The sequence below is a fragment of the Zootoca vivipara genome, chromosome Z2 (genome assembly GCF_965207765.1).
Source record: "Zootoca vivipara chromosome Z2, rZooViv2.hap1.1, whole genome shotgun sequence".
NCBI classification, from domain to species: Eukaryota; Metazoa; Chordata; class Lepidosauria; order Squamata; family Lacertidae; genus Zootoca; species Zootoca vivipara.
The window spans coordinates 35,042,727-35,060,981 of record NC_142585.1 but is presented as its reverse complement, the minus strand read 5'-3'; the positions used below and the strand labels follow the sequence as shown (position 1 = coordinate 35,060,981).

General features: G+C 44.0%; 1 protein-coding gene across 6 annotated transcripts in view; it reads right to left on the bottom strand.

The window, feature by feature from the left end:
* FUBP3 (far upstream element binding protein 3) overlaps positions 1–18,255 on the bottom strand; it is a 57,906-nt gene that overhangs the window by 27,814 nt on the left and 11,837 nt on the right. For 3 of the 6 annotated variants that reach the window (XM_060270199.2, XM_035112981.3, XM_035112977.3), the window contains exons 2-7: positions 16,056–16,161; positions 5,682–5,732; positions 5,078–5,111; positions 3,497–3,543; positions 2,266–2,337; positions 1,139–1,196 (exon numbers count right to left, since the gene is read on the bottom strand). In XM_060270199.2, the coding sequence (XP_060126182.1) occupies positions 1,139–1,196; positions 2,266–2,337; positions 3,497–3,543; positions 5,078–5,111; positions 5,682–5,732; positions 16,056–16,158 (365 nt within the window). In that variant the 5' untranslated portion in view covers positions 16,159–16,161. The remainder of the gene's footprint in view (positions 1–1,138; positions 1,197–2,265; positions 2,338–3,496; positions 3,544–5,077; positions 5,112–5,681; positions 5,733–16,055; positions 16,162–18,255) is intronic. The other 3 variants (XM_035112983.3, XM_035112982.3, XM_035112979.3) reach the window with 1 other exon arrangement.

Here is an 18,255-nt window from a genome sequence, read left to right as displayed (position 1 = left end):
AAATGATTTTAAAAAAGAGAGAGAGAGTATTGAGGGGCCTCCCCTCATTAACACTATAGCTTGAAGATGGTGAGCCACACCAGTCTTCGGGAGCTTCTTTTCTTCATCAAGCTACAATGCAAGTGAGAGAAGACCCTGCGTGTCTCACTCAAGCCCCCGGGTGTCTCTCCGTTTACTTTCCCAATACTTCGGTGCAAAAAAAAAAGAGGACTTGGTGGGCGGGCAAGCAAAGTAAATAAACATGAGCATAAAAAGAGCTTACTGGATCAGTCCAATGATCCATCTAGTGCAACATCCTGCTCTCTCTCATAGTGACCAGTCAGACACCTGTGGGGAAACCTGCAAGGAGGACCAGAGCTCTAGAACACTCTCCTCTCTTGTGGTTTCTAGCAACTACGATAGTATTCAGAAGCACTGTAGAAGCAAAACAGAGTCATCACGGCTAGTAACCATTCTCTTCCATGAATTTGTCCAATCCCTTTTTAAAGCCATACAATCACTGCCTCTTGTGGAAGCAGGTTCCACAGTTTTAACTATGCGCTGCATGAAGAAGTCGTTTATTTTATCTGTCCAGAATATTCCAACAACCAGTTTTGTTGGATGTCTGAAAGTTCTCATGTTACAAGAGAGGGAGCAAAACTTTTCTGCATCCACTTTCTCTATGCAATCCATACTTCTATAAATCAGTTTCTATCAACAGAAACAGAGGCTCCCCTGAAAGCTGAACCCTCCTCCAAGTGGTGCTGCTCACCACTTGCCATTAATAACAAGAGTTGCATGTCAGAAGGCCAGTTAAATGCTTCTCTGGGGTCTTCTCTGCAACACCAGGGTAACTTTTCAACCCTTAAAAGGGTGCCCTCGTTCAAGCAAACTCACTTGAGAGTTTTTGTAGAGGACCACAAAGTCAGTCTACGCTGCGAAATGGAGGTAAACAGCCCTTAAATGGGCCAAACTGTTGAGCTATTATGTATGAGATAGAAGTTTTTGGAGCAGAGTGAGTCTATGCTGGCTATAAAGAGGATAGCAAGCAACTGAAGAGAAGAAAAGGGGTAAGAGAAAAACAAAAAACGAAGAGGGAAGAGGACTAAGGGGGAAAAGTGGAGGCAACCATTGTATATGCCAATTAGAAAAAACTCACTCAATGCTCTCTGGCGTTCCGGTCAGCACGCAGGGCCTCTCTGGCATCCCGCCACTGTCTGTAAAAGACAAAGCAAAAGAAAAGAAAGATCAACAGGTACTGGGTATCTGATAATTCTCAGCAGCCTATCAGTTTCCAGCTGGTTGAATAAAAAAGGCTTGATTACTTCAGTGCATTCTATGTTGGGCTGCCCTTGGGCTTGGTTTAGAAGTTCCAACTGGTGCAGAACACAGAGGCCAGGCTGCTCATGGGGGCACCTGGCTGACAGCATGCGACACCTTTGTTGAAACATCTGCACTGGCTGCCCACCCACCACCGAGCCAAGTCCAAGGCAAATTAGTCTTGTACTAATTTACAAAGCCTCAAATAACTTAATAAACTTAAATAAATAAAGCACACACAGAGACACTCTGCCTGGCTATGTGTAAAACAGACTTTGGCTTTTGGAAGCACAGAATCTTGAGTTCTGTCCCCTGTATAAATCATCCAAACAAGCAAGCAAATTCTGCACACATTCCCTTCAGTGTCCTTGTTTTAGACTCGATATTGTTACTCATGGGGAACAAAGTGATGCCAGGCTTATACTAAAGCTCGCGTGTGCAACGAAAAAAACTCACCTGGCATTGAACAACTTAGGACCGAGGTTGCTATATCCATTGTCAGCCCTACTCAAGAGTAGACCCCTTGAAAATTAATGGACCTAAGAGAGTTGGTCAAGTTTATTGATTTATCAGTCAACTCTGAGTAGGACTAACAATGGCTGCAACACCATGGATCCAAAATTGTTCAGGGCTTTTAAAGCCGTCTCTAGATTGCCCCCTTCTATGGAGAAAGGAAAGTACTGATTTTGGGAGAGGAATGTGGGGCATATTTTTTCCCATTGGGATTGATCCTTCTTGTGAATGGAGAGGGAGAAGGCTCTGGCCCTGGCAAGAAGCCTTGCAGAAGAGTACTTTTGGAGTCTAATAGGATGTTTTACAGGACATTTCTATTATTCTAGCTTTTAAGTTGGTCAGGCCATTTTATATTTAATATACCAATGTAAAAGACTAACAGGTGTGTGTAATCTTAGTGCTGCCTTGGTTCTTTGGGAAGCTGGAGGTGGTGAGGGGGTGAAATAACCTTACCTGGCGCAATCTGAATTTTGCAGCCTGACTCTGCCTGAATCCGAGAAATCTGCTCACCACCCCGGCCGATAACTGAAATAAAATTTGGAATTGATCAGGATTTTGCTGCTGCCAACAGAATAGAATATTGCTGGGTTTTTATTATTTCAAGAGCAAGATGTGAACAAGCACATGACTGAAGTTTTGCATTCAACTATGTAGGGAGCATTTGTAAACTTAAATGTCTGGAAGAAGATGAGATGAAGATGCAATGCTCTGAAATCACAAGTTTCAGGTCTCCCGCCCACCTATCTGTTAAGTAAGTGCAACACCTTCAGTCAACAAAAAAATGACCACTCCCAGTCAACTCTGCTAAACCAATACTGTAGCTAAGTTTCAAATTCTGCTGGCAGGCCATCCTGCTTGTGGCTTTTGGGGCATCTGGAGTGAACAGGATGCTGGACTAGATGGGCCTCTAGCTTGATCCATCAGGGCTTCTCTTAAGTTCTACATGCATGCCTGGAAGCAGGATGCCTTTGAATACCAGTTGCTGGGAGTGCACTCAGCTTGATGACTTCCCACAGGCATCTGGTTCATCAGTGCGAGATCCAGATGCTGGACAAGATAAGCCACCTTTGGCTAGATCCAGCTGCAGGGCTCTTCTTACGTTCTACCACCACTACCTCCGAGTACTAGTTGCTAGGAACTACAGGTGGGGAATGTGCTGCTCAGGTCCTGTTTGTGGGTTTCACAGTGTGGGTGTCACAGTGGCACCTGGTTGGCCACTGTGAGAACAGAAAGCCAGACTGGGTGGGCCCCTTTGGCCTGATCCAGCAGGGCTCCTGGGACCCTGAGCAGGCAAGCACATGCTTCACACCACCAAGCTGCACACCCTCCCCCTTGAAATAGCCCTTCAATGGTATATCCTACCCCCCTACATACACCCCAAACCATTTCTCCTCTGCTCACCCCCTCCAACCCCCACATTACCGGCAAAGTTGGCCATCAAGGTCTTTAACTACAGGCCACTGTAGCACTCAGGAAGTAACTAAATTATCCTCAATTGATTTTAAGGTTCACGTGGAAAGCATTTCCCCCGAAATTGCCACGTTCTCAGCAGCATTAACAGAAATCCACGCTGTTATGCTGAGCACTACCTATCATAATATATATTAGTCTTCAGATGGAAGGAGTGTTCACAAAGGCCCCGTATGAAGGGAAGAGAAAAATTGCTGCAAACTGGAATACTTACTGAATCCAACCATTTTATCAGGCACTTTGAATTCTTCGGTTATTACCCTGAAGAAAAGAGAAAAGGGAAGACTCATCATGACAGATAGACATCGTCGCCTTTTCCAATAACATCAACTGTCACAGGACATTTAGGAAATTGAGTTTCCATCCCCAGAAAGTGAAGTAGGAACTAGTTCCAATATTATGGAAAACTGGGTGATGAAGAATGGAGCTTTTAGCCAGTAGTCCCTACCAGCTTCCTACAAGGGTGACTGGAAAGGTGCCCCCAAACCAGTCAGCCCATGCCTTAAGTGCTGTCGGGAAGGGCTTGGTCTTGCCCCATCTCAGGGCATGAAGCACATTACAGACATGGGCATGGGCATGGGCTTTTCAATGTGGTGGTGCACCAACTCTAATGTGGTGGCCTTGGTACCAATGCTGCTGAGTTTACAAGGCCAGCTGAAAGGACACTTCTTTGCCCAGGATTTTGCAGGGGTTTGATTCTGTTTGGCTGGCTGCAAATTAACAGCTAGCCCATCTGTACTACTGAGGAGGAGAGGAAAGTAATATAAAACATATATTGCTGATTGTGGAAAAACAACAACCTGAAAGTAGGTTGTGCCCAGGATCCTATTCCAAAGGCAAAAACTAGGCTGGGGTCCAAAAAGGCAGGCTGTTTTTGAGTATACATCTGGTGGGTGGGGGATGGCTTTGGGATTGCAGTTCTTGAATACCACCAGAACACACATCATGCTACACGGCAACCTGCTTTCTAAACCAACTGGGAAGGGCCACAGCTCTCCCAACAGCATTCTCCAGGTAGGAATTTTTGGTAAACCACTTCAAGGGTTTTTATACAATCAAGCAGTGAACAATTTCACCAAATAAGTAACTCAATAATAGGACTAGGGAAGTCCTCTGACCTCACACATGTGAGAGCTGCTGACAGTCAGAAAAGGCAATACTGAGCTAGATGAATTAATGGTAAAAGGTAATTTCCTATTTGGAAAGAGACATAGCTCAGTGCCAAAGCACCCACGGTGCATGCAGAAGTTCTCAAGGCTCCAAACCTGACAGCATTCTCATGTAGGACTGGGAATGTCCCCGGTCCCAATCCTGCTGCCAGTCAGAGTGGACAATACTGCACTAGATAGATAACTCGCCTGATACTGTGCATACACATACAAACACAACACTCTTACTGATAGCCTTTCAAAAGAAGCCTATGCTTTGGCACAAAAACCTGTTGTTTCAAGGTTTTCGTGGGTTTTCCCCCCAAACTCCATTTGGTTACCCTAAGCAGCTTCATGAATCTCGGCCTGACACAACGTTTAAGTCAATGCAGACCGTCCTTTCTGTGTTACCCACTGCGTACGCCTGCCTCATCTCTATCCAAACAAATGCATGCAATATCCAGGAACACAAGCAGAAAACTTCAGTCTTGGGGCGGGGGGGGGGAGGGTGTGGGAAGAGGAGAAACTGAGCCTACGCAGTTCTGCCACGTTCTCAACCTCTGACTCCCTAACACTCCAGTACAGATGGCAGATCAATAAACAATTAGAAGTGATCAATAAATAATAAAACATAACCCACTGCTTACCTTTGATGTACCAGGGCCCCTAACTGGTTACCTACTGTGTCGGAGAAGAGAGAGAAAAGAAAAAAATCAAAGCATTAGTACGGATAAACTAACTTCATCTCTATAGCGGGGGGAAAAAAGAGTTCTTACCATTTTCATCAAGGGGGGAAAAGAGAGCGAGAGAGAAAATAAAGGAGAAGCAGCGCTAAAAAACAGCAATTTAGGTTCAGTGGCTGAAATGTGTTACGTGGAACAAGAAACAGGAGGGGATTTCTTGATCAACAACAGCGGAGAAGCGAAGTGTCCAGCTGAACGCAGGATAGGAAATTGATCCGCCTTGCTCCCATGTGGTGAGAGGCATGGGGAGGGGGAGAAATCCAGCACCTCAGGATCCCAGAATCCCTAGAAAAGTGCAGCCCACCCCAACCCCCCCAAATTAAACCCAATGTAAAAAATAATAATAAAAGATCAAGCAGATTGGTACAGCATTTAAAAGGTGGGGAGAAGAAGAAGCCATAATACACAAGAGATTTGGAAGGATTTAGTCTAATCAAATGCACTGAGAGAGAACAGAGAGAGAGGGAGAGATTGAGGAGGGGTTTGGGAGTGGGGACTTGCAACATACTTCTCTGGGTCTCTCTTAACTGTGCTCCATGGAGCCAATTTACCCGAAGACCTGTTAAAGGAATAGGGCTGTTAAAGAACCTTGCATCATCACCAAGTTTTATGTGCTATGACATTTCTATTCAATACGACCAGGGGAAGAGCTATGTGCAAGGTTGTCTTCTGTGAGCGCACACATACCCCAATCAGAAAGTTTCCATTAGTTGTTGTCACTACAATTTATTACCTGCCCTTCACCCTAAAGCCCTTGGTTGGGTTACCATTATTAAACCACAACCTTAATGCTAAAACACAATATTGCATGATATCAGAAACAGTTTAACACAACTTAAAATTACAAAAAGAGGTGTATCCTAAAAATGTACATGTCTCAAGTATACACAACTTATTCTTGCATTTGCAGCAGGGTTGAATAGATGACACTTTGGGTCCCTTCCAACTCTACCATTCTAAGATTCTATGTGCCAAAAGCCAGGGTAAGGTGATGCGTCTTCTGCATTTGCCGGAAGATGCATAGTGAAGGCACCATATGCACCCACAACTTGGAAGCTTAATACCAGGGAGAGTCTGTAAGGAAGGATGCGGTGTTTCAGGTATTTGGGGTCTATGCTATTTAGGGCTTTAAACACTAAAGTGAGCACCTTGAATTAGGTCCAGAAACAAACCAATACATCTATTTAAAAACAAGGGTTATAAGAGATCTGAAGGGAACCCCAGCCAGCAATCTGGCCACTACATTTGAGACCAACTGAAGTTTCCAAGTTTCCAATGTTTTAGGCAAATAAACACAACAGGCGAAAAGATGGCCAATCTATTCCTGCTCTACATCAATCACTTCCTGACAATACAGGCCCCCAAAGTCATTGACCAAGTGCCGATATTTTTATTGCTCTGCATCTCTTAGAATGGGAGCTGCCACTGAGCAATCAACACCCTGATATGCTATTTGAAAGTTCCCATTGCAAAATGAAGGAGCTCGTATTGGCTTCTGATCAATCTCATGGGAGCAGCGTATGACAGAGCGGGGAAGCCGGTGGCCAGAGCAGAATATACGAGTGATGCAAACGTCTTTTTTAAATTGTGGAGAATGAGAATGCTGGGATTGGGGGGGGGGAGAGCTTGCTAGCTGCCATCCCAAATCCATGTCTGCTCTTCTCTACCCTGGACTGCAGAGGTTTAAAGGGATGCTCTGGACTGTCTTCTATCCACTAGAGCAGTGTTTCCCAACTGGGGGCCATATCCCCCCCCAGGATATTGGGACCACAGGTGAAAACTGCATAAATTGGGGGCACAGAGGGAAGTAAGAAGTGAAGGGGGACGACGACATTTTTTAAAAAATCCTCATTGGCTACCTATCCACTTGGCCAATCAAAGGTGTGTAAGGGGACAGCCCACCAGGGCCTAGCACTCCTTTTTGCCACATGCATTTTCTTTGAGCAGCCCTGGTTTGCTTCTGAACTGTGCCTAGCCGAGCAGGGTTGTCTGCTGCTGCTGACTTGCACCTAAATAAATAAATAAGTTTCTACTCAGCAGAAAGCTGCATTGAGTTCAGTGGGCCTTACTCTGAGGTAACGGTGTGTGGGGCTACAGTGTTTTATCTAGGCAGCCGGGGCTCCTCCGGATGACAATATCTTTTTGCACCAGGTCAGTGAGGACCACTTGCTTTTTTATTTTTCCCAATATATACATAACTCTCTTTGCACCTTTTGGACTGTGTCTGCAGGTTTCCTCCTCTGTATCAAATAACTAGGGTCACATGAGTGTTGCTTACTTTAAATAATACACGGAAGGTGGATCTCCCTCGGAAGGTTCTGGACTCTCCTTCCTTGGGAGGGTTCTAAGCAGGGCTTGGATGGAGACCTGGCATGGATGCTTTAGCTGTGTTTCCTACATTGCAGGGGGTTGCACTAGAAAGATGACCCTTGGGGTCCCTTTCAGCTCTATGATTCTATGTTTTTGTTGCTTCAACAATATTTCGTTATGTTCCTATCATTTCATGTAATTGTATTTTGTAGAAATTATAAAAATTATAAATAAAACATGTTCTATTTACAAACAAAACATTTAAATAGCATCCTTTCTACCAGTAGGGGGGGGCAGATGGCCGTAGCCAGGATTTTTGTTAGGGGGCAGAACCTCATATTTGTATTGATTTTTACTTATGGGGTGCAGCTAGTCCTCTCCCCCCCCCTTGGCTACACTGGGGGCTGGGCACAGGAAGGAAACAAGGTTGGAAGAGGGCTATGGTCAGAAAAAGGTTGGGAAACACTGAACTAAAGGACAGAGGGGCTCTTACGCTAGCAGCTTAGTGAGTTTCAATGCTGTGCAACACAGAGATGCAACACTATGATGGCACTAAAAGAAACTCATCCAAATGGTGCAATCTACTGGACAATCATCACCTGTTTATGCGCACTCTAGTGCAATGATGTTCCTTTGGGACAAAATGTTTTGCTGGTGGAACAAGTATTACATACACACACACACACAAACACCCCACATCGATTCTTGAAACAGACTGTGGGGAAAATTTGAAATTGCTAACATTCTACTACTGATCCAAGAACTATTCAGCAATATAGAAATAACGGTCCGAGAAGGTTTAAATGGCGATATGACTGATGCTTTTAAAATGTCATGAGGAGTGAAACAAGCTTGCATTCTGGCTCCCACTCTTTTAAACTTTCATATTAATGATTTGGTGCCAACGCAAATTCCCCATCCCTAGTAATTAGGAACAGAAATATCTCAATATTAATGTAGACAGATGATTTAGTGCTCCTTTCCCAACTGGGCCTCAAAAATCTCTTGGAGGTGTTCAGCACAAAATGTAAACAGGAAGGCCCATCTATAAATTACTCATTATGTTTGGCAAACACAGTCCTAGGTATAAATGGTGTTCAAATCAAGAAGCCATAGGACAAACTTGCTCATTTAGATGCCTGCGTGTACTCTTGAGTAAACTCCTCGGTTGGAAGTGTCAAATGGAGGCAGTGCAATTTAAAGCACTGAAAACCATAAGGACATAGATGAAGTTTTATTACAATAAGGGAGGGCAGCTGATTGAATCTGCCCTAAATATATTTGGTAGCAAGTGCTTGCTCAAATGTTCTGTATAGCACTGAAATCTGGGGCTCTGATTTGAACTCCATTAAAGTTTTGGAAACTGTGCAAAATATTTTTGGGGGAAGCTATACTCTCTACCAGACCTTTTTTCCAGCTGGAACTCACTGGAACTCAGTTCTGGCACCTCTCATGTGGGCACCATTGCCATTATAAGAGAACAAGGGAGGCATTCTTGGTGAGTCCCAGCACCTCTTTTTCTAGAAAAATAGCACTGCTCTCTACCATCAGATCAGCAGCTCTTTTTCATACAGAATCCAGGTAGTCAACAATTAAGGCAAGAGCAGACTGCACTCAGTTAATCTTTTTTTAAAAAAAAGGCTTCTATGGCTATTGAGCCTCTTCCTGCGTTGTGCTATACAGAATTGGGTGATAACCAACTCCAGAAAGCAGCTTGTCAAGGTGTTTTGGACTATTACTATTTTCAAGAACTGAGCTCTGCATTGTCAACTGAGGGATTGGCTCTTCTGAATATAGCAATCCAGAAGGGACCTACAACTAATTAGAAACACAATTTTTTCCCCTTGGTACCCACACTTGCGAACTAGAGCTAGTTATCTAACTCTGACTAGTTTCCTTAAGAAATGCTTTCATTGAACTGTGTTTCTAAGTGATGCCCACAGCAGTCTTGGATGGTCACTACAACAAGGTCCCATACACAGGGAGATTTTGCATTTGTATTCATGTCACGTTTGCAGACATGAAGGCTGGCAACATCAACTCGGCCAAGTGAGAATCCTTTGCAGACAGCCACAGTGCCTGGAGACTGACAGCCAGGTTGTGTATCCATAGCAGTGTCCAGAGGAGGAATGACCATTGAGAGGAGTGCAGAGAGAAGAAATGCCACGGTGCATCTGCAACCGCGCAACCAGATGCCTTCATCTGCCCCAGCTGCAACAAAACATGTCTCTCCCATATCAGTCTCTACAGCCACAGCAGGCACTGCAACCTTCCAACAGTTTGACTTCAACCCCAAAGGCACACTTCTCCACAGTCTCCCGGGACAGACGGATGCCAACAACCAGAGGCACCAATAAGCTCATCCAGTGTGATTTCAGATTAAACTTCCAAATCACTACAACAATTTATAGTGATTTCATCTAACTCCCCTTTCCCTGATGTTTTCTTCTCTCTAGTATAGCATGTATGTTGGCAAATTAGGTTTTAAAAAGGCAAAATATTGGAGCTGTCAGAGAGGGAAACTGTTTTAGTGCTCAGGAACTTGGCAATGTCTATTTTTATTATGGATTATTATATCATGGATATATGTTCTGTATTCTTTTATTAATACTATTACCTAATACAAGTTTGTCATGGCCTTTGGCTAGAGCAATAAAATATGAACTTGACCAACGAGGGTTCTACAGGTTTCCTATAATGAATGAGAAGCAAGTGATGGGTAGTGTATCCAACTACTGGTAAGTTTTGCTCAAAGTAGACTTACTGAACTTAATGGACGTAAGCCTACATATGTACATATGAACAGATCATACTACTTCAACCCACAGTTGGCTCATATTTTTAATGGACCATAGATTTTTAAATATTGGTTTTTTAAAATTGCTGCAAGTAGAAAATAAGTGCATCAAGGAACAGAAGGCTGAGTCAGAACCAAAACTACAGTTTCCTACTTGCAAGAGCATCTGTCTATTCTCATATTTGAACAGGGTAGCAAAGTCCACTATCTCATGTCAAGGTTCTGCCAGAATTCAGAGCAACCTTACGCAAAACATGTTCAAAAGATCACCTTTTCCCTCACCTCTATAACACAAACCCTGCAAGACATGGAAGCATGTGCAAGCAGTTAAGACTAGAAGGCAGTTATCCTTCCTGACAGCCCTTGTGGAGGAAATAAATTAAAAGAACATCAGAGCCCAAGGTTGCAAGGTACAGACAATCTAAAGCTCTATTTGCTGTCAAACAAGCCCATTTTGCTCTGAAAAGAGTTAGGCTAATAGAGAAGCAAACCTCTGGCTTTTTTTTTTAACAGGGAGGGGATCGTTCAGAATGCAAGCTGCCATTTACTATCGAGGCAGAAAAAATTTCCCCATCAGCCTCCAAAATAGAAGGGTCGGCTGAACTTGCAGCCCCCATCATCGCGTATGCGCTCTTTCCCCTCCCCACTTTTACATCTAGCGGGCACAATTTTAAGTTTAACGGCTGTCATTTTACTGCAAAATAAGGGAAAACGTTGCATAAAAATCGGCCCCATTTTCCAGGAGCAGCCCCCATCATTCAAAAAAAAAAAAGTCTGAGTCTACCTAAATTGAGAATTACTCTGAAGAAAAGACAATCAACATCCATAGGATGGATTCATTTTTGTTTTGTCTAAATGAAAACATTTTTGACAAGTGTTGAAAAGAGGTCAGTGGCCAACCACAGCAGACTTGGACCACTTTGACCTTCTCCTATCTTCACTATGGGACATAGTCGCAGTGGCCTTTGAGGCTCTTAGCTCCTGCTTGTTTCAAGACATGCAGACAGGCACATTTTGCAGCACATAATTTAAAAAGGGGGGAATCTGTTCTGTGTTCCCAGCTCCATTACAAGCCCAGGTCAGTTCAGCCAATTCCAGCTACTGCTGTACATTAAGGATACTTTAAGGGAAGGAGGTGGGTGTTAAGATTGCATCTTCAATATGGCCAATAAAAACCCCTCCACTCTCTCTTCTCCCCTTCCCCCAACACCCTAAGAACTTGTTACAACCAGCACACTGCTGTTAAGCGCCTCATGCATAATCCTCCATCAATCAGCTGCCCATTTACAGAAATGGATAGGTATGCTGTTAAAAGTCATATCTGACGCTGAAGCTCATTGCTGCTCATACCAGCCATGGTTAGGAAAGCCGGCCCAAGAATATGCACGAGTAATAGAGGTGAAGAAAAGGAACAATGAGATTTCGAATGCAAGCAAGACAAGGGCCCCCTTTTTCTCTTGTTGTCCCCCTGCCCCCCAGACAGCTTCAGCAGGAACAAAATAGGTAAATGTCAGTTCAAAAAGTTCCCAGAACTTTTCCCACTGATGCAAAAAATTCAGGCTTATTTGCACTGGGGGGAATATAATTTAGCATGCTTTAATAAATGAAACTAAAAACTTTGAAGCACTGCCATGCTAGCTAGATGTACTTAGGAAAAAAAGGTGGTTTCCCCCCCCCCCCTCAAAAAGGAGAAAACAGAACATCATAATAATCTCCCAGTTTAAGAAATTTCCTCACCCCACATGGTAGCTCAATCTTCATACAGCCAGGGGTACTTCCTAGTTAGCTCCCTGCCAGCAACGGGGCTGCTGTGGAACCTTCTCTATGGCCCTTATTTCTCTTTCAAGTGAAGATCTTCATTATACTAGTCTGTATCTTTCTTGCAGTTACTTAACTCTTCTTATTTAAGGAACTGTTTGTTTGCATACTACATTGTGGTGGCAACCATTTTACTTGTTTTATAATTGTATATATTGTTGCAACCTGCCCTAGGGCTCTATGGCAAAGGGTGGGCAAGAAATCATGCAAGAAATCAAATAAATAAATGAATAGAACAGGGATCAGCAACAGCCTCCAGAAGGCTTGGGATCTGGGTGAAAGGGGTGCATTGTGTAGCAAATTCTCTACATTTTCAAAGCTAAGCAGGGTCAAGTATGGTTTCACATTGGATGGGAGACAGCGTATTGAGATTACTACATGACACTCAACTTCTAACTCTACAATTCTATGAATTCTGAATTTTGCAGTTGCATTAATGGTTTTTTAAAAATCAATGTTATTGTCAATTGTTATAAAATGCTTATTGATTGCTTGAGTAGTCTGTTGACTGCAAATAAAATGATGGTAACGGTAAAATCCTTAATAAAATCAAACAAATCGGGGGCCGTCTTCTCCCTTGCTGAAATCAGGCTTGAAAGAAGAACCTGTAGCCAAGAGGTTGCAGCATGCGTGCTTGGCTGCACTGAGTGCTTGTCGGGCCCACAACCGTCTCTCCTGTTCACAAATGTGCCCAGGAAACCTTGATGAACACAGTCATAACTGAACAACTCCAGGGCCACCAGCTGTTCCATGTGACAACGAAAGTTAAAATGTAGCAAGCACATATAGCTGACTGGTGCTGAAATGTATTATAATTTAAGTCAGTGCCTAGTTGGGTAGTCTGATACATTTGTGAAGTTTTTGTTTCAGAAATAATTACAGGGAGCTGCTGCCCACAAAAACACTCAAAATGTCTTTTTTGCCAAGCATGAAATGGAGAGCACATTGTAGCAAGCCAAGAGGGGGAAGGGGGGGGCTCACCCCATAAAAATTACAGTATTTTGTTTGAGCTTAGAAATAAAGTAAAACTCACTACAAATGAAGAAAAGAGACAAAAAGAGTTCAGAGAACGCACATCCTTTCAATGCATTTAGGATCTCACAGTGAGCTAGCAGAACATTTGCAGTTAGCCTCAGACAACAGGGCAAAAGCATTTACACACCATGAACTTAAATATGCCTCAAGCATTCAGGAACTAATCATAGAGGAATACAGGTTTGATGGGGGACCTGAGACCTGCCAGTGACCTATAACTCCCATCATCCAGGTTGGTTGCAGCTGACAGGAGTACAGCGTTTAACAATATATGGAGGGTGAAACAGTCCCCCAGCCCTGATCTAAAAAGAGGCATCCTGCCATCCCGATTGTACCAAGGAATTCTGTTACTTAGATCAGATATGGGGATATATGTGGCCTTCCAGATATCGCTGGATTCCAACTTCTATCATCCCTGGTTATTGGCCACTATTGGTGGCTGCAGGGGCTGAAGGGAGCTGGGGTCCAACAGTATATGAAGGACCCACAAATATCCCCCAATTCTTGTTTGCACTAACTAAACTTAAGCATTTTGAAAACCTGTAACAGGGCAGCAATATCCAGAATTTAGAACATTTAAACATTTCACTTTACATTCTGAAACCACTCTTATTTTCCCCTCCAATCTTTCCCAAACTCACCAATGGTTCCAGTATTGGGCAGGGTGTGTGTGTGTGTGTGTGTGTCAGATGTGGGTATGTATTCTCATTTTTAAATCAAGGTTTCCAAGCACATACCAAGCACACCCCCTATTTGGGGAAGGGACTCAAATTTAAGAAAATGGGGGAGATGGCCCAGAGTTGTTGATCTTTATTTGCAGAGGATTGCCCAGTGTTGTTGAGCTTTTTAAAGGTGGGATTGCTGAAAATCGCTCACCCGCACGAGCCACAAAATCTGCCTCCCATCTGCCCCATCACCTTCAGAAGCTGCCTATTGCCCGCCCAACTGACAGAGCATCAGCCAATCAACACCACCCATTGATGCAGCAACAAATAACACACACAATAGCTACTGACAGCCGCGGCAGCAACCAATCAAATGTCCACCCTATGCACTACCCATGTATAAAGTGACCCCCACTTCTTGGCATGATTTTTAAAGAAAAAAGCATAGCCTTATACACAGAAAAGTACAGTACGCTGATTTGGCCAACTTATTTCTGATTGCAGCCCCTCATGTGGCTGCAGTCAGTGGATGCCACTCCAAGAGGGGTTTTCTGGGAATCCCCGGATGCAGAAAAGTCTCTACACACCTGGCTCTTTGAAACCAGCCAATAAGATAAAATCACAGCAGGTTAAACAGACCACATTTAGTCAGGGTAGTAAGCTTTCAAATACCAATCTCAGGAGGGGAGAATTGTTGCATGCAGCTCCTGCTTGTGGGCTTCCCACTGATTTGCTACTATAAGAACAGAAGGTTGGACTAAATGGGCCAGGGCTCTTATTATGTTCTGTTCACTTGGGTTAACATGAGCCAGCTCAATGGTGTTTACCAGCCAACCTATCTATGGTCCCACACACAGTCAGGCTAGTCACATAATGAGTTAGGGGTATATCAGCCTATGGAAACCAACAGACTAATAGGACATACCTAACTCTGCAGCCATTGAGTTTGAACCAGCAGACTCCTGCTGCCCTCTCCCCTCCCCTCGCTTCCCAGGCACAGCTTCAACTGAATTTCACCATCAATTAATCAAGGGAACATTCAATCTAGCGTCATCAGCATTGCCAAAACCTACTTGTCATTTGACAAGCCCTGCCAGCCAGGTGCAAAGTTTTGATCAGTAATGTTTAACTACCACGGTTCTGTTTTTTCTGGGAAAAGAGTAAAGTGGCTTTCCAGACATAGTGACTGTGGAAGACATTATTCTCTTAATCACTTCTGGCATTCCAGTGTTAATCTGCTTTTTAAAAAAATAATTTTATTTATAAACTTTAACAAATAAACAACATTTCAAATTTAGCAATCCATCATTCCTCCTACAACTTCCCCTCCCTCCCTCCACGGTTCCCTCAAAATTTCAATTTATGCTGTATACTCTATACTTTCACCTTATCTCACAATAAAAACAAAAAGTTCTCCCCTACTGCTGCTCTTACTCAAATCCTATTTGCGTTAACATTTTTACACTGAGTTTTAAAGTATTCTGCAAACATTTTCCAATCTTCTTTAAAATCAGTCTCTTTCTTATCTCTAATTTTACATGTCAAAACTTGCCAATTCTACATATTCTATCCATTTCAGCTGCCAATCTCCTTTGGTAGGTACCACCTCATCACACCCTTTTTGTGTGTATAAGATGCTACCATTCCGTAAAGAAATAGATTGATCTGTTTTGGAGTGGGGGGGATATCTGCTCCAGTTATCCCTAGTAAAAAAGCTTCCGGTCTTTTGGGGAAAGTTATCATAAATTCTAACTCATTATAAATCATCCTTAGGTACTTTGCATATTCACATGTGGCAAAATGAACCATCTTTATACAGGGATGTCCAACAGGTCAATTGGGATTGACTGGTCGATCCCCGGGAGGTTCTGGTCGATCGCTGTTGATCATGGGCTCCTTTTCCTTTGCTTTTACCTAACAGCAGCCGCCCCCGCCCTCCATTTTCACATGGAACGGAAGTCGGAGTTTTTGCTGTGAGGCAGATTGCTTCCATAGCTATATTTGCTGAAACCCCCAAAAAGGGACATTCTCTCCTAAAAAAAAAGCTCAGCAACTTAGACCCAAGGGGTAGATCACTGTTTCCTTTGAGTAGATCGCAGTCTCTTGGGAGTTGGACGTCCCTGTTCTACTACAATGCTATTCTATTAATTTGCGATAAGCACTCTGGCAGTGGACATCATGCCACCAAACCCCTCCCCAAAATATTATGAGTAATAGCAAGTATCAAAAGGCAAAACAGAAGAAAACAGAGACTTACTTCCATCATCCAGGGGCCGTTTTACTCCGTAACCGTACACTGAAGGGTCCACAAGCGGTGTGGAATTATTCAAGTGAGGGATCTCACCAATTTTAGCAGCCATTTGCTGTAGAGAAAGAAATAAGAAGTTTGGAACAACACGAGCAAACTAGTTTACTTCTTATGTGGCTGAAACAGCAAGAAACAGCTTTTACAGCAATATATATATATTGCGGGGTGGCGTGGGGAATCAAAATTTCATCGTGCTAGAGTGTGACCAAAAGACACACGATGCAGCATGAGTGAGAGACGGAATCCAAGGCTATGCAGATGGCGGCAGGTTTATAAAGGCAGGAGAAGGAACTGATTAGTTAATGGACTGAGCCAACCAGAGCACAGTACGGATTACCTGGGACCTTGGTGGGTTTGCTCCTATAGATGACGCAGATACCGCCAACAAAGACATAACAAGTTGCACCCCTCCAGGGCCACTGCAACATCATACTCTCCCGCTGCTCGTGCCCATTTTCCTGACTAAATTAATTAGAGGTGCCTGTTCCAAGATTCTGTTAACAGTTGAGCAACAGGCTGAAAGCAACCCCCACAGAGATGCTTTAGGAGCACATAGGACCATGGTCTGGCTCACAACTCAGCCATGATCAGCTGGAGGTCTCCTCCACATGGGAGGTGTACAAGTCACAACTTTGGTGGGGTATACAGGGAGTGTCCACCCAGAGGGTATGGTGCAGCAGTGAGGGGCTATGGGAGCAACATGACACAGTTTCACTTATGTTTCAAAGGGCCACTAGTGCAAAGGAACAATGCCATTTTGGTGGCTCAGCCAGAGGGAACCAACCCCACACTGGCAACCAAGAAACTGAATTGATGTCACATGCCGAAAAAAATACTAGGAAGCCCAGCTAGTTGGAGCTGCATCTCAACCAGAGACTCCCCAGGCAGCTTGGCTACACCAAGGGGTGGCTAACACGGCACCTGCAGGCACCAGTGTGCCTGTCACTATCTCCAATGGCACCCATGAACAATTTCAGTAAATACCCCCTCAAAAATCCAAAATGCATTTAAGACTTTTTGCTCTCCTTGCTCAGTTCCTGTTTGCACTGACTCAGCCTATCAAACATCAATGTCATACCCTACCCACCCACAGCTGGGAAACCCATACATGCTGCTCTCTCACCCCAGAACAGCCACAACACATCACGTGCCCCCACGTCAGGATCAAGCTAATAGCTGACAAATCCTGAGCATCTTCTAATACCAGAACACACAGGGTGGGGTAATAAGAACTCTCCCTCTCTATATAAAATAGTAACAGGGCTAAACACATTTTTACAAATGCAGTACTAAAATGGAAGATTTATTGGGGGTGTCAGGAACAGAAAAGAGACTTGCTTATGATGTTCTAAAAAAAAGTAAAGGACCCCTGACAGTTAAGTCCAGTCACAAACGACTCTGGGGTTGCAGTGCTCATCTCGCTTTACTGGCCGAGGGAGCCAGCGTTTGTCTGCAGACAGTTTTTCTGGGTCATGTGGCCAGCATGATTAAGCCACTTTTGGCAAAACTAGAGCAGCACACGGAAACACCTTTTACCTTCCCGCTGGAGCGGTACCTATTTATCTACTTGCACTTTGGTGTGCTTTCGAACTGCTAGGTTGGCAGGAGCTGGGACCGAGCAAGTGGAGCTCACCCCGTCGCCGGCAAGCCCTAGACTCAGTGGTTTAGACCACAGCACCACCCGCGTCCCTTATGATGTTCTACAAGCACATAAAAACAGAAGCCACCTTATCACACCAGGCAACCCTGAGAACTGCAAAGCTGTTGCTGAGACATCTCTTTTTCCACTTTAATTTGTCTCCCCCCCTTTTTAAAGTACAGTAGTAATGAGAAACCTGCAACCCCTGGGATGTTACGGGGAATCCAACTCCCATCAGCCCCTGCAGCTAGCATGGCCAATGGTCAGGGATGGTGAAAAGTGGAGTCCAGCAACATTTGATCCCTGATCTAGCTTGCAGCATCATTCCCTACTGCTCGCAAGAGATCGAAGAAGCCCTCTTATTTAGAAGATGCAATCCTCATGAGAGAAGAGGTGACCTCTTCTTAGATCAGGGAACTGTGTGGCCTTCCAGACCATGTTGGGACTCCAATTCCCATCTGCCCCAGACAGCATCGCCCAGCCCAAGCCCCAATACCTCTCCAGCTCACA